Consider the following 23,971-nt stretch of genomic DNA (forward strand, 5'->3'; position numbering starts at 1 on the left):
CTTGGAAGACAGATATTCACAATTTGTGTCTTAGTGGGAAAAAACCCCACCCTACACACTTTAAGAATATCTTCAAATGAGCATTTGATAAGCATCAAGTAGCCTCTTAAAAATCATCAAAGTTTCAAAATACAACCTAACATACAAATCTTTGAATCACCTCATTTATAACAAACATGCACTCCTTTTCCCCCCAGTTATATGACAGTTTATCATTGAAGAGACTGGTTCAGATACTGCAAGTTTTACATGACTCTCCCTAGAGCTGCACTCACCAAATAGAGTTCAACAGTCAAAGGTTTATTATTGCAGTACTTCACCACACATTTCTTTACATTAGACAACTGACCAAACTGATTAAGAGTTTAGCATTATCAAATGCATTATATAAGTTTTCATTTCATATCGCTATTTTTAAAGAGTAATTACTAAAAAGAACTTATGTCTGATGTTGAATGAACTGTTTCTCTGCTAAGACACCACATCTCTTTTTAGCTCAGCATGACCAAAAGCGGAGAAAAATAGTCATAGCTGGGAGAACCCCAGAAACCGGCACATCATCTATCCAGGAGAACTTGAAAACCAATTAGCTACAAGAACTCAAGGCACAAATTCTAACCATTAGCTACTCAGGAAATGCAAAGCGATAGCCGTGATGCATGCCACCAAAAGCCCCGAGTAATAGCTATCAGAAGCATGATCTCAACGAAATTTGCAAGTTTCCTATTAAAGAGAACGTTTCTCACTACATAGTCTTCAACTGGGCACAAACTCTCTTCATGTAGCTCTAAGCAAAAAAGGCACGGGCCTTGGGGTCCGCAGCGCAGGACCAGGGACGAGCAACACCAGGGCACTACGCGGCACTGCAGGGCCCGTATCTCCCTGGCTCGGGCCACAGATGGCCGACGGAGCAACGAGCCCCATGGCGACCCTCCCCACTCACCGCTAACCTCAGGAGGCGGTTGTCTTTGCACACCTCTTCACCCTGGCCAAGCTTCAGCCCTTCAGCGGTGATCTATCCCACTACCGCAGCCAGCCCAGGGTATCCGCGGTCCAGCCCCAACTCTCCTCACAGGCATCTCTCAGGGTGCTGCCGGCTGGCGCTTCTCAGGGAGAAGAGGTGCACACCGGCGAGAGCCACTGCACGGGCTGCACTATCAACGCTCCCAGCTTCCACCACACTCGCCTGCCCTTGCCCACGGCCTTGGGCACTTGCCTCGCTCACCTCTAGCCCGCCCGGACTCCAACGAAGCCCCTCACGGCCCAACGGTCGCCGCCCAGGCCCGCGCACGGCCCTACCGCGCGCCCGCTCCGCCGGCGTTTGAAAGGCGCAGCCCTGGCAGAAGTGGCCGCACCCTCTCGGCCAGCCCACTAAAGCTTCAGAGAGCGAATCCACGCCCCGCGAGGGTAAGAGCCTGCGCGGCGATTGGCGGAGCGCCGGCAGCCCGGGGACCGGCCCCACCCGTGCGGCGCTCGACCCGCGAAGGCGGTGGGGGTGGCTGTGGCTGGAGGTGCGGCGTGTGGCAGGTGCTGCCGCCTCGCCCCGCTCCGCTCCTTCGTGCGACCGGGGAGGCGCCGCCGTTGCGGCCGGGACGCTCTCCTGCTTTTCCTCCATCTCCTCCTGCTGCCGTTGTGGGAGCCGCGGCCCTGCTCGGCTCTGCTGAGACGGACCGACTGCCTTTCCGCCACCCCCGGGGCGCCGTGCCCGGCTGAGCAGGGTCGGCCGGGTATGTGGGAGGCGGTAAGGAGGACCGGAGCGGGGCCGTGGGGCGCCTGCCCCTTGTCTAGGGCAGCTGAAGGACAGACTCTTTGGCCGCCTCACACGGAACGCAGGAAGCAGAGACCGCCGGTTCGGTCGAGAGCCAGCGACAGTGTCCCTTGGTCGGTGGGCTCTGCTTCATCTAGAGGCTGCGATGGAGCTTATCACAGAATCATAGAATCTAGACTGGAAAGGCTCAGGCAACCCTATCACCGGCTAGGTCCAGTCAAAACTAGTAACTGGTACACCAGTTCCCACTGGTATTTGCATATGCGTGTGCCAACGGAAGCAGAGCCCACTTCCTGTGGCTTTTACACAAGTACACACTTCAGCCTGCCTGACAGTCTCTCATGCACTAAGGTGGCAAGAGGGTCTTCAGAACTTCTTGCTTTAGGGCATCCAGAAGCAGTAAACATTAAAATATTTTAACTTCTTTTAAAGACCCCTTTTGAGGATATAAAATAGCCTAAAACCATGCTTTATGAAGAGGTTCAAAGCAGAGTTTTAAAACAGCTGCAATTTGCTTGCCAGATTGACTTCCTCCATGAAGCAATCCAACCAGCTGCCCCAGAATTTGCAAACATCCCATTTAGAGATTTGCCATAAAGGCAGAAACAGCAGAGGGATTTAAGAGTTTGAAAGTTAACTTCAGCAGTGCACCATTAAAGTTAGAGGGTTAATTTTCTTTATGCTATGGTCACTGCTGTATGTGTGGTGAGCGCACTGGCTAAGTCCTGCTGTCACAGCAGTACTTAAGCTAAGATGAAAGCTATCTAGGCAAAGATGAGATACAGTATTCTTAAAGACTTCAGAGTATGTTACACCATGCAGCTGACACAAGAAGATACACTTAGTAAAAACCAGAGCTGCTTTTCACTTCAGAATATGTTACGCCATGCAGCTGGCACAAGCTACACTTAGTAAGAGTCAGAGCAGCTTTTCACCTATGACTGCTGCTTGCTTGACTTTCCATCTAGATTTTTAGCATTTTGAGTTGTGGATATTTTTGACAAAAGAAGTCCAACATCGTTCCTCTCTCCCACAAACTTTCACTGTCTCTTTAGAGTTCCAGACTGTCCCCTTGCTTAGTTCTAACATGATTTCATATTCCTCTGCCAAGTAACAACACAAGACATAGAAATGATCTGTTTTGTTGAGAAGTGTTCTTTGTGCAGTATGGAAAGTGAGCAGCATTCCCAACATACCAGATGACCCACAAGAGTAAAGTTAAATGACTGACTACAATTAAGATGTTTTAGGTTATTATAGCACGTGGTGCCAAGAAGTAAATGACAGTGCTTCTGACAGTAAATGCTTGCCTCCTTAGCTGTTTGTATGTCTTTATCCAGCCTTTTCAAGGCCAGGATCTCCTCTACTCTCCCTTTAAGTTCTGAAAACCAAATAAATACTAAAAACTCTTCACAGCATGCATGTTATGGTTATCTGTTTATAAAATGCCATAGAAGCATGTCTGGTACTTAGAGAAGGGTATAATTGGCAGGACTCCACCCTGAGGACTTTGGAATTTCACCTAGATACACCACCACAGAGAATGACAAACAAAGGGTGGAGAAGGGGAATGGCAGGCTGAAGGTCACAACAGTACAATATTATGAACGCTGCTTACTATCAATGTATATATCGGGTCATTAATTGCTATTTTTAAATTAACTGAGAGGTGTTAGCTTCATAATTCCCATTCTTAGCAACTTCTCTCACTTTCCTTATTATCTATGAATTACAAAACTAGTCTTTTACAGTCTTTGGAGACTTTCATGACAAGAACTTATTTGACCAGCTCTGATCAAGAATTTCTTGATCAGTTATCCATCTGACAAAGCTGTGGTGTACACCTCACATGGATCAGAGCAATAAATGTCTTAGGAAGCTAACCTTGTGGGAGGAGCACAGTTCCCTCCAGGAGTGCTGATTCCAACTCAAACCAGTCACAGAGTTGATGTGATTTGGACTGAACAGGCAGCAATCTGCACATCTCAGCAGATAACTGTGTCACTAGAGTGGGGGACAAGTGCACATTAAGAACCACTTAGATGGAAGCTGAGAATGTCTAAGCTGCCTTCTCCAGCTCTTTTGTGGTAACTTCTTTGACAAGGCAAGACCCTGACCTGTAGGGCCATGAAAGGTCTCAAAAACCATGAGGCAAAAGACTAGCTCTGCCATTCTATAGGGCAATACAAGCTTAAGTAATGAAACACAAAACAAGGCCTTACCTGAGCATCTTCAGTGTCCTGCAGTTCAAATGTCACAAGGAATGATCCACCCTTTCTACATGTTGCAGTCTTCAAGAAACAAGAGGAAATCTGCCTGCAAAGAGGATGAGTGCTGTCATCAAGTATGCAGAGGTGTTTGCATGGCAGACGAGCATGGAGCTGGCACACCAGAACACCACACAAGAGTCATAGGCCAGCTGAAAAATGTGCTGATTTAAATCATAGCATAATGCATAAGCGTGTCTTAGGGGGACACTCCTGTACTTAACGACACTGATTGTGGTTTCTATCACTTTGTGGGGATAAAATAAGCAGCACTTTCCCCAAGTCCCACAAACCACTGCCCTGTGGAGAACAGCCATGCTCCAAACATCTGCAAGAGAGCTGTTAGCTGAAGCAACCTCTCCGATACACAATGTCAACCTAAGCCATGAAATATTCAAAGCATGGAATGAGGTTTTGCCACAGGCCTCTCAGAATCACGGTATCTGCAGCAGCCAGGTCTGCACATGACCTAATGATGGAATACAGACATCCCCCCCCATCCAAAAAAAAATTACCATGTGTTTATTTAATAGAGGTTGTTTTAAAAATAAAATCTTTATTCTGCCCATGCCAAGATGTCAGAAGGAATCCTAGCATCTTTGCACAGAGGAACTAAGCAAATGAAGGCAATCCTCAGTGCAATGGGCGAAGTCTCTCTGTTCCAGTCAGTCACTGCTTACTTACCATAGTTGTCCCAGTGTTACCCAGCACCAGCCTCACACAAACTCCAGCCTGAGGGCAAAATGAGCAGCTGCTCAATACATGGCATCAGTTATCAGTGATCTGGAGGAAAGTGTCTTGAGAGCCTAACATTGAGAATGATAAGAAAGAACAATCTGAAAGGGCTGAAGTCTCAAAGCTCTTCTCTTGCCACAGCAGCTCCCCTTCAGTGATTTAGGTTAGCTTCTGGTAGCAGCAAGATAACACAAAATTACTTCCTAAAAAAAGATTTAAAATAAAGAAACCACTTAAATATTAGATTCTGCAAAGCACAGGATGACAACTTGCCATTTAACCATTCCTAGAGCAAAGGTCTCCTTGGACTGTGTCTTGGTAGCCTAAGTGCTGCATGAAGACCAGTATTTCTTACTGAAACTAGTATTACCTGTTAGAAAAGCAGCAGGGAATCTTCATCAGGGGCCAGTGGCTTTTCCTAAAGACAGAAAGCTGTGTTTTCCCCTGAAGATATTTCCCTGTAGAAAATGTGCTTTCCCGTGTGGCAGCCGCTGTGTTAAGGAATGTCACAGCCATTTCTGATGCCCCACTCAAAAGCAGAGACTTTTACGTGCAGTTCTCCAACACTCCAACGTGTTGACTGTAGTGCCTGGTGCTTTTTCTCATGGCTTTTGATTCATATGTAGTTTTTGTTCAAATTATGCTGTCTATGGCTGCTGGGTCCTCATTTCCTCCCCTTCCAAAATGATGGGTTGTAACATGCCAGACTCCATAGGCCACAAGAAATCACTGTGAAAAGGTGATGTAAGAGAGAGTATTGTGCTTTCTTTGAAAGTTTTAAAGTGCCCTGAAGGACACAGGATGGTCTCAAGAGGTACTACTTTAAAAAATGTTACAGTCCGTTCAAAGGCACAATAAAAGAGCCGATTCCCAAAGTGGATTTTGTAAGAAGATTTATTTTAATTAAGTGATTTCATGATGAAACATGGTCTTAAGCAAAATAGAGATCAGTATGAAAATAAATTATACACACAAAAAATCTTTTCCCCAGATGTTTTTGAGTAACAGGAGATACAACAGTCCTATACTCAGCCAAGCAGATCACCATGTAGATCTGTGAGCACTCACATTATTTTTCATTCCTTGAAACCAGGCACAACAGAAGATGCTGTGTGCCCTTGCAATACCCTCAAACACATTTTGTACCTGCACCCTCTTCCACCAAGGAAAAAAGTGAAATGTGATGCAGTGTATATGGAGAAGAGGACACACACCACCTTAACGCCTGAAGCACGTATTTCCTATTTACTGCTTGTGAAAGAGAGACCAAATTTATATGAAGCTTGAACTGGCCTAAAGGAAGATAGAAAAGCTTGGTACTGTATTTGATACACAGCCTTGTAAACACTTAACTGAAAGGGATGGAAAGGATTGAAAAACAGACCATGTGTTTGACTCAAAGCTTAGAAATAAATACATACACTGTATTCTCAGTGCCTGAAAATCTTTAAAAACAAAGCGCTTGGTATAAAATTAGATCAAGTAATTGTCAAAAATGAGGGAGATGCACGTATTTACCCGCTAGATTCTGGATGCCTGCATCCCCAGTACGAAAACTTGTAAAACTAAACGTGCCTTCAGACATGCTGAAAAATCCCCATTGTAGTCTGGCAAGGGCCAGAATGAGGAACTGTGCCAGTATTCCATACCACATCCCTCACTACCTTCTTTTGCTCTCAGGTTTTGCCCTTAAGCACTGCACCAGCCCTTGGCAGTACAATTGTTCCACCAGTTATAAAAAAAAGCAACCTTGCTGGTCAGGATTCACAGATACCCTCATGGCTGTGATAGTCCAAGGACAAACAGAGTATGAAGGAAAAGCGTCCTCCTAAGGTGATTTATTTACTTAGTATTACCACAATTCTTGTCCCTCCCTGCCATGCTGACAATAGACAGCAGACTCCTGAGTGCTGCAGACTCGTTGCAGAAAAACATCTGCTGGAACTGTGGAACCATTATGGTCCAACATACTAATTGTCTTCTCGGTTAGGACTTGAAGACTGTATAAAACTCTTTACCACCTCTGTTACCATGCTGAAGAAGAAAACTTGCAAGGAATTCTTCTTGTGACTCTTATACTGACTTACCTAATAGTCCTAGCTTTTAGGTGAAGAATGAAGTCCACTTTTAGGCATAGAAACAAATCCTGCAATCTCCCTGCCCTCTTCTGCAGTGTTTTTTCTACCACCACCAGAGCGTGGACTTGAGAATGTTTTAATTACCTCACCTAGGCTTCAGAAACATTGTATCAGAGTCCCTCTCTGGGTGGAAATTCAGGGCTCTTGCACAACCAGAACACAACATCCAGTCATCTAAGAAACAAAATCTCCATTTCCACTAATCTAAACATTAGGGGTTTGGCCCATCACATTTCAAATGGAAGTCAGCTTCAGCAAGGATGGTTTACCAGGTGCCGTTTCTTTGCCAATGCAGCTAGTAACAAACACAGTAATCACTTGTACAAATAATAAGAGTAAAGAGGCCTTCCAGACACTACCCTTGTTTTATTTGGAAGTCTTCATTTTCCTGAGAGTAATCCAAATAAAAAACAACCCAGTAAACAAAAAAAACCCCACCACGATACAGAGTAAGTTTTCTTAACTGCAGGGTTTTCAAACCCTAATCATTAGGTGAACTATGCCTTGCAGTGGCAGGAACACTGATATGTTTCAGAATGAACAGTCATGTTAGCTTAATTGTCAAGGAAAATATCCCTTTTTGTGTGCCCAGTGGTCGGCACAGCTCACTGTCCTGCTCCCTGCTCACACAGCATAGCCCTTTCCCTTTCCCTGCTTTTTCAGACCTGCCTTCACTCTAGCACTGCTCCATGGCTGCACTTTGTATGCTATAGCTGCTGTGTGGAGCTGCCCTATCTTATCCTTGTAGCATCTACAATTACATTCCTTCCTTGGCATTATTTATGAGGTTTCAGAGATTGATCTGCTTATTCATACACTCATCTCTTAAAATTACTCATCTGACTGCAGTCAGAATGATGACCAAATATGCTGTCTCAGCAAAATCTCATCACCCTGACTTATATGGCTAGAGAAATATTTCTAACTATAAAAAACTGCAATTCTCATTTGAAATGAGAGGTGCCAAACAGTCAGTGGAATATGTCACTTAGCAGGCAATAGATATGAACAAGCTTTTAGAAGAAAGCAGTTTGTCGGGTTTTTTTTTTTGTTTGTTTGTTTTAAACTGCTCACAATCTGCATGTTAAACAGTGATACTGTCACCTCTCTGGACTGAAGGGAGCTGCTTTGGTTGCAAAGATTGCTTTAATTCTTGATGAGGAAATAACCCCACCATCTTACTCTGATGCTGCAGCTACCCTCAGCGTAGGTGGTCAGCAATTGTGTCTGGGTGATTGCAGGATTATGTGCAATTAACAGGGAGAGGCTGTCTGGCTTTGGGAGGCAGCCCAGAGTAAGGGAGACCGGAGTCCTGAGGAATTTTGTAGGTCTCTGTATTTAAAAGTTGATTGCAGTGATGTCAGCACAAAACTGTCTTCAATTAGTGGAACAATACAGCTCCTGAGCACTAAGCAAAAGCCCTCCACGGAGACAAGGCTTTTTCCAGTAGAGGCACAGTGAGAAACCTTTGAAAGCTCAAAAAGAAACAACCAAAACCTAAAACATAGTTTTCATTATTCAGCAGTTTTTTAAAGAAAGGACTCAGACAAGCACAGCTGGGCTCCCTTCTGCACTCAGCACAGCTGCTAAGAGACCTGTCAGAATACAGCTATAATTGTATTATTATTGTTGTTGTTATCATCATTGTTCTGGAATGTGAGCAACATTCCAGCTCTGCAACCCCCAATACAAGAAGGACATGGACTGTGTGGGTCCAGAGGAGGACCACAAGATTGATCAGAGGGCTGGAGAACCTCTTCTACCAGGACTGGCTGAGGGAGTTGGGGCTGTTCAGCCTGGAGAAGAGAAGGCTCTGAGAACACCTTAAGGCAGCCTTCCAGTACCTTGAGAGGGCTGCAGGAGACCTGGAGGGGGACCTTTCACAAAAGCTTGGAGTGACAGGATGAGGGGTAATGGCTTCAAACTGGAAGAAATTGGATTGAGATGAGACATTAGGAAGGAAATCTTCCCCACAAAGGTGGAGAGGCACTGGAACAGATTGCCCAGAGGAATTGTGGAGGCTCCAGTCCTGAAAGTGTTGAAAGCCAGGTTGGATGGGACCTTGAGCAACCTGGTCTAGTGGAAGGTGTCCCTGCCCATGGCAGGGGTGTTGGAACTAGCTGATCTTTAAGGTTCCTTCCAACCCAAACCATTCTATGATTTAGACGGGGGCTAATCAATGAGCGCAGCAATTATTTCATATAGTCCTCAGAAACTATTTTAGTTGCATTTTGAATACATAGAGACACTACAGTGGATTGTAACCATGCCAGAGGAGTCCTTGACCATCATCCCTTTACCTACAATCAGGAGGAGCATTTCTAAATAGAGAGCAGGTCATTATAATGGCACTGATAGTAAAGAAAACTCTCAAATTAAGCAAGTTTATCTTAAAATGCCTTTGGCATAACATGGCTGAGCAAAGCCTGGGAAGTCAAGCCCTAAATAATATTTCAACTTGCTCAGAGTAAAATTAGTTTAGAAAATAGCAGAAATAGTTGAATAAAACACATTCATAGGACTGAACATTCTAAACAGCAGTAGTCTGGTGCTGAAACAGGTCAGTCTGAAACCGAAACTGTGTGCTTCTGTGGTTGGATTTGTAATTTTGTGTACTGCTACCAAAAACGGTTGTCAAAAGGCTTTCAGCCTTACTGCCTTTACAATAAAGTTCTCCATTCTCCTCACTGTCTTCCTTATGCATATCTGGTTTTCCAGCAAACAACAAACAATTGCAAATTCAACCTCCTAAATGATTTTTTAATGTAAAATATTTAGGCCAGAAGTTCAGACCAGTCTAACAGCAGACACTACGTTGTGCTAATAACATGGTAAAAGATTTGTTACCTGCAGTTGGCGAGTTAGTCGACCCGTAACATCTTGGCAGGTATGTTCTGTACTGCATAACTGAGCCAAAATACAAACAGTTGAAGAAGCCAGGTTTGAGTTATTACACTGAAATTTTGCTAGGGAGTTCAGTTTGCTTGCCCAGGGAAGAGAGGATGAGATGGGACCAGCAGTGATGGTTGTGTGTTAATACTGTGAGGGTAACATTACAGCTAAGTCTCTAATCTTACCACTGGAGGCTGAACTTGTGCTCAATTCCCATTAGTGCTAGCAGCAGGAAATTACTCCTCCACATAAAACCAGTGGCAATAAAAACACAACTATAATTTAGTACAAATATGTTTCAGTCGCTGAAAAGAATTAACTGTGTGCTATGGGACATGACCTTAAGACTCCTGCTGTGAAGAGGAATTCTCCCAGCCCAGGCAGTGCCTGCAAGGGCCACCACAACCTCTGCAGCCACCACCACATAAATTCAGGGACCATCTGCCATTAATCCTCCTGAGATTACATTCAGCAACCAGCAGATATCCTTACGAATGCCTCAGAAGAAAGCTTTTGCTTTATTTTTACTGTTAAAAGGACTATAAAAGTACACAAGAAACAAAAAAAAAACCCTCTTTTCTGTCCTATAATTTTAAACTGAGCAAATGAGCAGTCCCAGTGCTCTGCCAGTGTAACACAAGCCAGAAACTCTGTCTGATACCCTGCCAGCCTGCTGCTGCCTAGATCTTCAGTTTCCCTGAAGATTACATACATTCACCAGACTGTCTGACCTAAGGTTAACTGCTTCAGTATGAAGCTCAGGTGGTGCCCAGCATGGATTTTACCCCACGTACTCTCAAAGCCACATTAATACCTTTCTGTGGTAGGTTCACTATGAAGCAAATGAAAAATCACATTTAAAAGCAAAAAAAGGCAAAAATTTGATGAATACTATAGGAAAACAGAAGGCATGGGTAGGGGAAATATTTTGCTTCTGGTGTGGGGTTTTTTTGGGGGTTGAAAGAAGGCTTTGCCCCTGCTGCCATGCAAGGTGCTGCTGACTAGGTGGCAGAAGTGGCAGATGTCTCCTGTGCAAACGCTGCTGCCCTAACTGCTGCTGGCTCACAGATTCCAAACAGCAGGTGATCAAGGCATTTCACTGATTACCCACCACTCTGGTGTCCAAGAGGGTTCTAGTTACACCAGCTGCTAGCAGTGACAAAGCAAAGCACACTCAGGCCCTGGGAAGAGGTAGGCCTGGCCCTGGGGCCATGCTGCCAGCCTGACCAGGTGGGCTGTGAGGACCTGCTAGTGGCGTTTTGGCTAGCAGTGCACAGCTCCAGAGCAGGAAACGTGGGCTTCTCACTTTAACTCTTGTCGGAACCTCTCTGGCCAGATGTGGCTGATGAAGATGCTGCAGATTAAGTTAGTCCAAGCTGTCTGTCACACTGTAGCTGAAGGGAAACTTTTTTCTACTTGAGGTTGTCTGTTTTTGCTTCCCTAGATGCCAAGCTCCTTCAGCACCATCTGGAAGAGCTCTGAGGAGATACAGAGCTTTCAGAGAGGCTTTTCAGTCTCTATCTGGACCCTCATGGCTGCCACAGCATGCCGTAAGCAAAAGTATCATGCCTGCCTGTTGCAATCATCTGCAGTACAAGGAAGTTGGCTTTCACTTGGGATATGTTTAAGTGGAACAGCTTCGCACATTGAAGGGAGAATATTCCAAGCAGTAAAAGAAAAGCTCTGGCTTCCCTGTCTATATTCCCTCCCTGCTAATCTCTCAGAGAAACATTGCTTGCAGCACCCCAAAGAACCATCAGCCAAGTGCCTGAGGCACCACAGGTAGCCATACCTGGGCACCTAACTCCTCATCATTTTTAAACAGCTTTTTTCTGGTGCCTCCAATATGATGTTGGCAGCAAACAAGGAAGCAGCAGTTTCTCCCTCAGTCTCTCTTGGTCCTGATGATACAAGGTTTTGACTTTTCATCTTGTTTTGAACTTACAGATGCCCCATCTAGTGACTGTCACATCTTTAGAGAATTCCAGCTCAACATACCTGACACCAATTATGTTTACATGCATAAATACAGAACAAATGTGTGCAGTAGAGATAGTTAAATAAAAATTGACAAGATGCATTTATTTAGTTTTGTACAAAAGCATAACTTAAAAGGCAGACTAGTAGAAACTTCCTGTGTCCCAAATATTTAAACTTTTCATTCCAAAGAGTTTCTGGTTCAGAACTTGTAGATACAGTTTCCACCTGGGAAATCTCCTTTTTAGACCACAAATAACACAGTATAGTAAAATCAGATTTCTGCAGTCCTTCAGCCAGTCCAAAGTTGCATTCTGATTCGAGTGCCAGAGTTTGAGCTACTCAGCAGGTGGATCAGATGAAACATGAGCCATGCTGGAGTGACCTGATGAGAAGTCAGCTTTGCCTACTGCTCATTCATGTTCAGAGAAGAGATGTGTGTTTGGGTCTGTGACATGCAAACCTAGTGAAGGCTGATAAATACACGTGTAAAAAGAGGGTGGTGTGCCTGAATTTCTCTGTGCTACTTCACAGCAGCCAGAAGTAGCCTAAGAAAACCTATGTTACATAAGTGAGTCCGGATGTCATGCAGAAGCTCACCTGCTCCTGAAACAAGAGAGTGCTTTCGCTCTGGTCTGGCAGGTGGGCTCTCCTTGGCACAGCTAATGCTTTCTCAGCAAGCCCAAAGGGTTTTCTCAGTCTTACAGCCACCAGCACAGCTGCACCTGCCTTCTGCCTTGGAGGGTGGTGTGGCATGAACATGCAGGACATCTCTCTGAGATGCCCTTCCAAGAGTCTCCAAAGTTAGAACATGATTTCAAAGCTACTTTTCCCACCGAACAGGGCTCGCTGTGCTTCAGTGCTCTCAAGAGGGCTAGCATAACGTAGGATCCACATTCTCATCATCCAGTACACAACTGCAACTTCCTGGAATTTTAAAAGGTGGTGGATGTGCTGTATGACAGCAGCTGTACATGAAACGGGGCACAGCTGCACCACCGTGTTCCACGAGACCAGCTAGAGGAAAGTACCAAAAATAGATGCGAGCGAGCCTCGTGTAGTTCGGCAAAATCAGGTGTAACAAAATCTGTGCCCAGGCAGCATTTGCTATGCTGTAAAAAATCGTTCAAATAATGTTTAATAAGAAAACTATCCACTAGTGAAAATGCAAGCTCAGACACTACAGTTTACATCTTGTAGGTGTTCACTTACAGGGGACAGTGGTGTTATGACCAGTGGCTCACCTCAAGGTAGGTGACTGACGGGTTTCCAAAGGAGCCTGTGTTTTATGGTGCTGTACAAATAAAAAGGTGTGGGGAGTGTACGAAATATCTGTATTAAATTCTGCTGCATTAAGTTACCCAATGCATGAAAAATGACCCCAATGCATTTAAAATAAATGCATATTACAATATCACAGAGAGTATTATAAAATTATTACTTATGTGTGCAGTCCTGCTAGCTACAGACATGGCACCGTGAAGAAAGCTTGGTTCCTAAGCGCTGTTATAGATACTCGAGAGTGATGTGGTTTGCTATCAGTCAGATCATGACGTCCCTTCAACTTTGGTACATTCAGTGCAAAAAGATTTCGGGGAGTTCTTTTTACTCTTATAAAAATAAAAGGCATTTTTTCCCTTGAGAGTGCTTGAAGAATAAACATTAGCACAATGTCTGTCCAAGCATGGAGAGTGACAAAAACAGAAACAGTGGTTTAGTTTGCTCGTTTCCTGTTTACACTCTAAGAAACAGAATATAAGGAACCTATAAAAATAAACAGAAGTCACTGTGTTAGTTTTTTTTGTTTTTTTTTCCTGATATGCTGTGATAAATTGCTAGTTTCTTCTTAAAACAGTTTCCATGCAGTATAAAGCATAAAATCAGTCTTATAAGTGAGTAAGTTCATGGTAACAGCTCATCTTTTGTCATACACACCACTGGCAAACACAATTCCACAAACCTCCTTAATGCAGGCCTTTGTTTGTTGTTACATCCTCTGTTGCCGACTCTCCTTCCAATTCACTTCTGCCCCAGGAACTGGAGCTCTGTGGGGGACACCATGCAGGCACTCGTATCTTAGATAAAGGAAGTACTGGATATGTTATAGTAACACAGGGCATAAAGTCATATACTCTCATGAGTGAAAAAAAGGAATTTAAAAGGTCTGCTGTATGGGTTTCTGATAATTGACTGGGGAGGTATGGGGCTGAGTGATTGCACATTTTGACTTGAACTTTCTGCTGGGCCACTTGTATGAAATCCAGTTTTTGTGTACGTGTCAGTATTGCAGTAGCCAGGTTAATCACAACATGGGGTCATGCTCCTTGTTTGCTCTGAACATCAACCTAAGAAGCCTGGCTGTCCTGAAAAGACATGGATTGCAAGACGGGTTTCCCTGCACATCAGGCACATGCTAGTTTGGCTGTAGAGAATTCTGTCACTACCACAATGCTGTTTTAATTGCTTCATGAACTCTTTCATTGAACTGTGTTATTTGAATTGCACCATGAAACAATTTTCCTTCAGGAAATCCAACAGGTTCATTCATTCCTTGAGAAGACAGATCCACCAAAGTCCAATCTGCTGGGCGCTGTGTTTTGTGTATCACTCAAGTCCAAAAGTACTTGTCTCTTCAACTGCTGTCAACAGTTTTTCATATAACATAGAGAATGATGGATAAGGGGGAAGGTCCAGGCGATTGAAACAAGTGTGAGCCCTGAGGGGAGAAAAATAAGAAGAGGAAGTGAAGAAGTGCAGTGTTTGAGAAGTTCAAAGGAGAACACAGACTGGTGTGTGCTTGCGTAGAGATGGGCAGGTAGCATTCTTTCAGAAGGCTTTGTTCTGCCAAATGATGTTTTCCAATGGAACAAGGAGTGAGGTCTAATCTACTTTTTTCTAACTAAAATCAGCCAATAAGCAGCATTTCTGAAGGTCTTTAGAAGCACAGTGGCAGCCCAAAAGGCGTCAGATGGATTTTATCTGTTAAATGTGCACGAGAAAAGAACAATAGCACATGGTACCACTGCAACAGTCTCTGCTCTAGAATCCTGGCTTTAAGTGGTTCTTCTGAGAAGCTGTATTTGTTCTGTGCTAATGACACTTGAATACTCTACTTGTGATCAGAAACAAGGCATTTCAGTGCACTGAATGTGTGTGAGATCTTAGGGATGACAAGCTATTAACAAATGCCCTAACTATAGAGGAAACAATCCCACAGCAGGTACAGGACAGACAAACTGGGTGCTCTTCCTTCTACATTTGCTCGGCACAGGGACTGCGTTCTTGGCAGGCTGCAGCTTGTGCTGATTTACTCTTTGTACACACCTGGCTCTGTAAGCCAACGACCTTTAGAATGGTGCCTCTTGTAACTGCACTGCACTATGTCTGTACCTCCAGCATTCCACCCTGCCTTCTTCAGAGGTCAGCCACGTCAGTTATTTCTCCATTTCTGAAGTCCATCTATTTCAGTTTTTTGACACACTTCGAAGTGACTCTCAGAACCTCTTTCAGGGAATAAAAAAAGGTGCTAATAAAGGCTTCTCTTCATAGTAGAATAATGGATATCATTGCCTGGCCTCAGGGCAGGCTGAGAATAACACTTTGTAAAACTGTGGCTGAGCCTGATCTAGTTATGCCTTTGTGTAACTATTAATGTGAGGGGCTCTTGAGGGGGAAATGAGAGAAGTTGGGAGAAGCATCTTTTCTGCTCTGAAGCTTCGTAGCAAAGCCTCGATTCTGACCAATTTTAGAGGATGAAAACCTTTTTGTATTTTTGCTGGTTTCTGTCATTTGTAGTAAAACACATTTCAGAGTTGTTTAAGCAACCTGCCCTTCATCAGTATTAAGCGTAAATGCGGAACATCACATCAGTGGAAGGACTGAAAAGATTAAATTGCTGCATTTCCTGAAGAGCATTTAAAAAAACCATTAAAAGTAGCAATTCTCCTTTTGAAGGAAGAAGATGATTTAGACCAAGCAGCAAATGGGTAACTGGAGCTCAGTGATCCCTTGAGGTCAGTATAGAGTATGGAAGAGTCTTGGGCAATCAACAGCCTAAACACATGCTTCTGCTGCATGGGGCTGAGAGCCACTCATTAGAACTATGGATCATGCTATGTGGGTTGCAAAACCACAAACTATAAAAGACACACTATATAATTAGCAAGGGATTCCTTACAAACTGGTTTACTTGGAAGCCAGCACATTGTTTACATTTATTAAGAGAACTGAGCTTTATCTTAATTTTGAGGGCAGTTTTGAAAATGCAATCACCTACTTAGGAAAGCCAAGTCATTAGAAAAGACAAAAACCTAAGATCTCTGCCCTTTGAGGGAATCCACACTTTTCTCAGCCTCACAAGTAGCCTTACAAGCAGCTCAAAAGGAAAGTTTTTTCCCCTCTGAACAGTATTTTCCCATTCCAACATTTCACACCACATGGGCACTAAGTCTTCATCTTCCTTAACTCACATTTTATGACAACCTGGAAAATCATATTGGTTCCTGCAATCTAGATTGCCAGTCAATTTCTTCTTCATATGATTACAGTGGTAAGATAGAGTGACTTTGGGTTAAAATCCAGCAGAGACACACAAGTACTATTTGCATGTCAATCATCAGATACACCTAATATATAACTTGCAGTGATGAACCAGGAACCAGCTTCTCAGCATGTGAGTGAACTGGAACAGTCCCTCTGCTGACTTAGTGCCATCTCTACCACAGTGTGAAAGAAGGAAGTGGCATCAGGGATAGCAATAATTAAGCTAAACTTGTAATAATTGTCCTTTCAGGGCCTTTTACATGCTACAGTGGTACAAGCTAGGCAACCTGACATGCACCTCACAGAAATCTTTCTATTTTGCTTCAGCAGACCTGGTTGCACAGCAGCTGGAAGACACCTAGTGAATAGTTGAATGCTATATTCACAGCTGCTCAGATCACAATCACACACCTAAGTAACTGGATTAGTTGCCTTCTCTGTCTCAAGATCAGGAAGAAGTAATGGGGACAGGTGTTTTGTGTTACCAGCAGTGCAACAGTTCCTTTAAAAAGAGGAAGAAAGACGAGGGCCACTAAGTGGTTGAGTCATAGCTTATGCCACCCAACAAAATCAAAAGGGCATTTTGCAAAGTGTAACACTCCTATGAGTGAGGGTGCTTCAACACAACTGCTTTTGTTACCTGAGAATCAGTCACAGAGTCCAGGGGCAGCACTCTCAGCAGACCCAGCCATGTGTTTACATGTGCAAGGCTTGTCTGCAGACCTCCTCAGAAGTTTGCTGCTTGGGGTTGTAGTTAGCAATGCCTCACTTCCAAGCCAGCACTACCTGGTGTCTGCACAGTAAGTCTTTGAAACTGACAAGGCACAGGTTGAAGCTACACTGGACCTAGACATGTAAAAATGCAAATCCTGCTTACTGCTCAGGGCTTAGCCCTTTCAAGCATAAACATGGAGGATCATTTATTCTTTACAAGACCAAGGTTCGCCATGTATGAATGCCAGGCACTGCCAGTTCATGACAACTGGAGATGTCTGTCATACATAGTTGCTTATGTTTTACCAGAACAAGTGTGTTGTTGGTTTATTGTAATTCTCACTCTTGTATGTTAAAAACTATCCACAGAGACAAAACCTAACCGAGGGAACCTTCAATGAAATTTCAAGGGCACAATACATTCTCCTCAGGGTTCAGTTTCCCCTCACACTGTCTGAGCACTCTACGGTAACAAAGATTCTATACGCATTTCTCCACATTGCACCACAGGAAGCAGTTTTGTTATGCAGCTCGTTGCAACCAAGGCTCCACACAATCTTCTCAGAGGAAATTCTGAGTGTTCTGCTCTGGCATGTCATGACCTTTTCCATGCTACAAGCTGTGTTTGTTGGCACAAAGGAATTTCAGTATTCAAGAATATGTGGAAAGATTCCCACCATCTCTTTTCTTACTTTAACTAAAAAAAAGTAAATAAAAAGTAATCTTGTCTTTGGAAGTTAAAAATTATTATTCAAAAATTAAAGGCTTTTCTTTTTAAACAGAATCAAAGCCAATCTATAGGTCTATCACAACCAAACTATACAGCAGGCCCACCAGGATATAAGGTATTACCAGGTCCCCAAAAGATACTACTTATCTGAAATAGCAGTTTTCAGAATTTGATTGTCATCACTCCTCAGCTGCCCAGCTTTCATTTCTATTGTATGCTGTACAGAAAGATGTCATTTTTAAAGCCTACTTGTTGTGCCTGTGGATTTCATTGCCACTTCAGCATCCATTACCTTCTCAGTGTGGTTCAAATGGCAGAAGCCAACCCAAGAGACATCTCTGCCTCCGACATTATGCTGGAGGAGAAAGCTTAGTGTTGTTGGTCAGAGAAACTGTCTGTGTGTCCAACAGCCATGCTGTGTCTAAAAAGAGACTGTGAACACAAGTTATTCCTGAGGAATCCTTTTTATGAGGAATGGGCTGTGATTAGGATTGAATTTCCTCCACGGCTTATCCTGGCTCAAAACTATCACTACAGGGTATATATAAGCAAGAGCCTAAGGCTGAGATTTAGTTAAGTACAGTTACTTCACCCACACACTAACCTGTGTCTTACTACTGTTAACTCCTTCTGGAGGCTACAGAATTATAGAGGTGGCCAAAAGGGAATCTTCTAGAAGATGATCAGCATGGTCACAATAACAACTAGCACCTGTAATTTTTTGTCAGTGAAGTGTCCATGCTACGTGTTTAGAAACAGAAGTGATGCAAGAGTCTAGTGTTAGTACTGTTTCCATGGAGCTCTGCAAACAACTCTTTCTCCTGTCTTTAAAAAAAATGGAAAAGTTAGGAGAGCAACTTTTTTTTTTTAATCTTCTCACTCTATTCCTCTAAACCTGCCATTATCCAATTTGAACACTTCCTCTTGCCTGCAAGGGCTTGTAGAGAACTCCACTCCTGCTTTCCTCTCTTGGACTCTGACTGCTCCTTTACCCCCATCACTGTTTCAATTGAACCTATCTAGAAATCTTCACTTTTTCTATGCCCTGTGCTGCCTCTTAAGGCAAAGGATGCCCTTCTCAAAATACAGCTCTTCTGCGGTTCACAACTTGCCTCTTCTGTGTCTGTTAACACTCCTCATGTGACACAGAGCATGAACATCACATCACTAAACTACACTATGAAAGCTGTGTGCCTCTAATACAAAAAGCCTGATACTAGCATTCGCTCACAGTCATGAGTGCCATTTAGTTGTAATTTTTGCTCCTAAGTGATGAACTGCATGTTCAGGAAGTAAATACCTGCAAGTTTGATCAAATAACAAAGTCAAATACAGGAGGAGTTACCACTCTTACATAATTTTCCATGAGAAGGATGTCAGGTACACTTATACTGCCTTAGCTCTCTTGTGAGAGCAAATGGAGTTCAATGAAAAACAGATGCTGCAGGCAATGGAATGAGGAAAGGAAGGGGGAAAAGGAAAAGATAATCTATCTGCATATTCAGTTTAAACTCCTGTTTCTCAAACAGCTCTTCTGTAATCCTGGTAACTGAAATTCTCAAGCATCTGTAGCATTAACACACCCACAGCTGTACCTTGGAAGAGCAGTGATCTTGCCCCACTTCTCTACGCAGAACCTTCTGGGACCATTGCTCCCCCGCAGAGAGGCAAATCCTTCATAAGGGATGCTGGACGTGCCTGTAACAAACTGCCAGCACAAACAACACGTCAGGGATAAGGGGCACACAGAGGGTGTGCCTCACAAATTCATTTCCAGCAGCATACCTGCTGGAGTCCTTATCTAAAAGTATCAGCAAAACAAGGAAATTTGTGAGTCATGAGGGATAAATGCTTCTTGAAATGGAGGATAAGGGAAAATGGACCATTTCCTGATAGGGTTCCAGAAAAGAAAACATATCAGATTAATTTCCTTCCACAGTTTCTCCTTGAAAGAGTATGCTATATGAAAACTGTAAAGTAAAACACAATAAATATCAAGCTACTTAAACGTAGGCCTAAGTGAGCTTTTCCCTGCCATCTTTATTCTGTATTAAGATAAACTAATAAGAAAGTAACAATGTGTGATAATGGCTTCATCTTCTGCCTATTTGGCCAGGTGGATTTCAGTGCCTTTAGAAACCGTTGCTAGTTACTACGCTTAGTACTACAGTATGCAGAAAAGAACTGAATGGTGAAGGTGAGGTAGAATGCCCACCAGTACTGGCTGAAATGCTGTCTGCTGAGCAGATTTAATTAGAACCTCTCATGGACAGACCCACGGACAAAGCAGAGGCTTCTTAATTGTTAACAATTTGGATATGGTAGAAGATTTTGACTAATAGACGTGACAGGAACATATAAGCAGACATAGCTGGCTCTGATCAAATGAGGTGCCCTCACTGTTTTTTACAGACCTTTTTTAAGGATGTAGATTTTTTTAAAAAAAATCATCATACTCCTAACAGGTAACTCAGAGGCAAATTATGATCTGGTAACAATAGTAGACTTCATAATAGATGAAGAGCGTGGCATTGTTTGGGGTTGGGGTTTCTCTACTGACATGATGGACATAACCTGAATTAAAAATAAAAACTGAACAGTAAGCTCCTATGTATAAATATTCTTCTACTGAGAGGTTTTTAGTCCTTCAGCAGCAGGATTCTGCAGCTTGACTTAGTGAAAATGGACTTCAATCAGCTTTGGAGTTTTCATCATTATTTTCTCATTTTAAGCACTTCAATTTCCATCTAAGCTATCTCCTACCTGAGCTGTACAAATACCATTAGAATTTCCACCTAATGGTACAACCAATTGCATGGTTTTCCTTTTCTTTCTTGACTAGTCTTAATGTACTTTTAATCAAATAACAGTAAAGGATTATTGACAGCAGATACTGTACCTTAAATGTATTTTTAAACTTAGAACTCTATAAAAATATCTGTGAGCTTGAGTCACTCAAAATAATTGCATCTGGCCTCTGCAGATTGTCAGGTTATTCCCACTAGCCAACATCATCACCATCATTTTTGGATGTAATAAGCTTGGATGGGACTCATTTAGCATTGAATTTTCATGAGACAGTTTGTATGCACAGATCAGCTGGCTTCCTACCTGTAAAAGTCTCAGTCGTTGTTCATTGTTGAACCTTTCCACAGCAGCCCAGAACCACCGAATCACAATGTGATTGTCATGATAACCTGTTAAAGCAAAGTGAGCCCTTATACCTTCAGGTGCTACCAAGCGGTTGAGAGAAGAGCTAGGAAGTTTTTCCTGCTCCAGTCTTAATCAGAGTAATGCTGTATTTCTAAGCTGACTGCAGCAGAAGGCAAGAGGTGAGAGGAGGAGAATACTCCTAAAACGCTTTCAAATCTTAGAGGCCGCTAAGTATTTACTCCAAGAAAAAGGACTGGAGTCTCTTTTGCAAGCGTTTCTTGTACTGATCCATCACCAACAGGAATGCTTATTCTTCAAATATTCCAGCGCTATGCTTTTTATCTAGCTAAAGCTATAAACACGGCTGCAGCCATCTCCCAAAGCAGTTGCCAAATCTCCCGTTGCTGCTGAATGATCTCAACTGCCAGCCTGCACTCACTGGGATCACTTCTGATTTCCTGTCATTTTTGAGAGTGGAAAAGAGGCAGATCCTCCTAAGGACGGTTACTATCTCCATTTGTACCCAGTGTCTGGGTAGTTCTCCACTAGTGTGGAGGGGAGCACAGCACTTTCCCTGCAGAAGACTCCTCTGCTATGCTGTCCAGGCAAGAACAGAAGTAAAGAGCTGGGTGGGGAAGACGTGAGGCAAACTAAAATGGATAAATTACCTTCTCCTAAGACAACCATAACTACAGACATTCAGAAGTTACTAGAGATGCATCTCATGGGACGGTTTTTTAGTGTCTCAGAAAGTGGGTAATTCCAGGCCCCAACTCTGTCAGTGAACAAGTCCAAATTCAGGTTACCTCCTCTATACTCTGTGTTATTTCTCCAGTCGCTCAAGTCAATTTCTGCTGTTCCAGCTATAACCAGTTCCAGTTCTCTGGCATCAAACACAGACACGAGCCTTGCATCAACCACCTGTGAAAGGAAATACAATCCAGAGCAACATCTCTCATATATTGGTTTTTGACTCCCCATGAAAGGTCTGTCAGCTACTAAGCATTTATCAGGTGTATTTCCCTCATGAATGGAAAGAATTAAAGGCTTTTTCCTTTTTTAAAGGCAGACCAAAGGACTTAGTTTTGCACTACAGTTCCATTCAATTTCATTAGAGGCTAACAGCAATAGGGAGAGAATTTTATTGGCAAACAACATTGAATTATTTCAGGGCAAATTAAGATCAATACATTCAATCTCACCGTCCATATTAAAACAGGTAAGACAGAATGACCTCACTCAGTCTGCCATATTACACTGAGCACAACATGTGCACAAAACCCCACAAAAGCCTAGGGAAGAAACAGATGGGTCACTTCAGCAAGCAACCTATTTGTATGACTGCATCTGTATACGTGTCTCTTCATCTGGGAAATCTGTATGAGGAGGAAAGTTATTTGAGGAGGATAAAGGAAGAAAGTAAATTTCATTTTGATATTTTGTACCTCATAGAAACCACGAACTAAACTTTCTGTTTGTTGTACAACTCCTCTCTCAATTCTCCATTTCACCATTCTTTCTATATATTCTTTCTTGTTCTTTTCAGTGACTGGGATGTTGGCACCTCCTGGCTTTAGTTCCCGTTCTGTGATCTTAGAAAAAAAGACACCAAAAGACAACACAGTATTTTAAGGAAAAAAAAAATTGAATTACTTTGAATTTTTAAGTTGAAGTAATCTCTCAAAAGCACTATCCAAGACTGATTTTAACAACCAGGAATAAACAAAATTATTTTTTTATAAAATTGTATTTAAAATCCATTTAGTCTGAAGAAATTCCTTATTTCATAGAGGAAAAAACTGAGAAGAAACAACCTACAGCAACTACAGGATTGAAATCTTCTAAATAGTATCATAACAAAGATGTTGTAATAGCTCTGAGTGCTAACTCTGCTGCAGTTAAATTCAGGTGAATGACCTCCAGCAGAGCAATCCAAAATGTTGGTATTTCAGATAGGTCTCCAGAAAATCTCCTCAACCAGGAAGACATGCTTGACCAGTTACAAATAGTAATTCCTCCTTAGAGTTCAATGCAATTTTTGTGAAAACAACTTGAAATCAGCATGGAATGACAATCATTCTTCTGACCGAACAAATGTTCATCTAGCAGCAGAAGACACAAAGGAAATTAAATGAAGAGTCTTTGTGTACCTGCCCAAAAACTTCTTCATTTACAGTAAATGTGAGATCTAGGATATCGTGTATATCATTGTCTTTCATCCACTGCAAACTCTGGTGGAACTCCTCATCCAGATATTCCAGGTCACTGAGGTCACAGAGTCTAACATAAACAAGAAGAAAACACACAAATACAGATGAGGACAGCAGCATGTTCTCAGTAACCTAACTCAGATAGGACAGTCCTGAAAACAGGCTGGGAATGGGAAGCCAAGAGGGAAATAAAGAGAATAAAGGCAGCACTACTTCAAATTTCTGTTTACTTGCCTAGTAACGGCAGTTACTGTAGGACACAAAGTCCCAGAACTTAATTTGAAGACACACTGCTTTTTAAGCTTATAGTGAACTGTCCCATGTTTCCCCTGAAGAGTATTTTGGGATGATGAAAATATACAAATTGAAGACGCAAAGAGTCCAAACTGTAAAAGAAATGCTGAGCTTTTATAAGTGGCAACTCACATCCTTTTTGCAAAGTAACTACACTGCCACCTCCTTTGTCTCTTCTTGGTGCCAAGGCCTGTCCAAACATCCTCCTTACCAAAAAAATAACTGCTTACCTTATGCCCTGTTTTCCCTGGCCTGATCTTTCTTTTACAAGGCCAATTGAGCCTTGCCGTCTTGAACAGTTACTACTCCCAGCTTTGAACACCTGCTAATGACACTTAAGGCTGTGGAAGCAATTTCTGCCATTCCTCTTAACTTCAACTTTTCTTCAGTGAAACAGGACACTGGGGCTATTCACTAGGTAAGGTGCTTTCCCTTGCCTGCTTCTGTCCATGGATCCACACGAAGTCAGGGGCAAGCAACTACACTTGTGGTATAGTTTAAGTGTCATCCTGCATTAACAGCCTCTACTAACAAAACTGAAAGTTGCTGGA

The 23,971-nt window shown here is 42.8% G+C and overlaps 1 protein-coding gene across 1 annotated transcript in view; it reads right to left on the reverse strand.

The window, feature by feature from the left end:
* Positions 1 to 11,899: 11,899 nt before the first annotated feature.
* Positions 11,900 to 23,971, reverse strand: part of HECW2 (HECT, C2 and WW domain containing E3 ubiquitin protein ligase 2) — a 100,457-nt gene continuing 88,385 nt past the window's right edge. Inside the window, exons 23-28 of the mRNA XM_054381514.1 lie at positions 23,067 to 23,196; positions 22,362 to 22,508; positions 21,723 to 21,837; positions 20,875 to 20,960; positions 19,359 to 19,471; positions 11,900 to 14,493 (exon numbers count right to left, since the gene is read on the reverse strand). Coding sequence (XP_054237489.1) covers positions 14,382 to 14,493; positions 19,359 to 19,471; positions 20,875 to 20,960; positions 21,723 to 21,837; positions 22,362 to 22,508; positions 23,067 to 23,196 — 703 coding nt within the window. The 3' untranslated portion in view covers positions 11,900 to 14,381. The remainder of the gene's footprint in view (positions 14,494 to 19,358; positions 19,472 to 20,874; positions 20,961 to 21,722; positions 21,838 to 22,361; positions 22,509 to 23,066; positions 23,197 to 23,971) is intronic.

This window comes from Indicator indicator, chromosome 5 (genome assembly GCF_027791375.1).
Source record: "Indicator indicator isolate 239-I01 chromosome 5, UM_Iind_1.1, whole genome shotgun sequence".
In the NCBI taxonomy this organism is placed as follows: Eukaryota; Metazoa; Chordata; class Aves; order Piciformes; family Indicatoridae; genus Indicator; species Indicator indicator.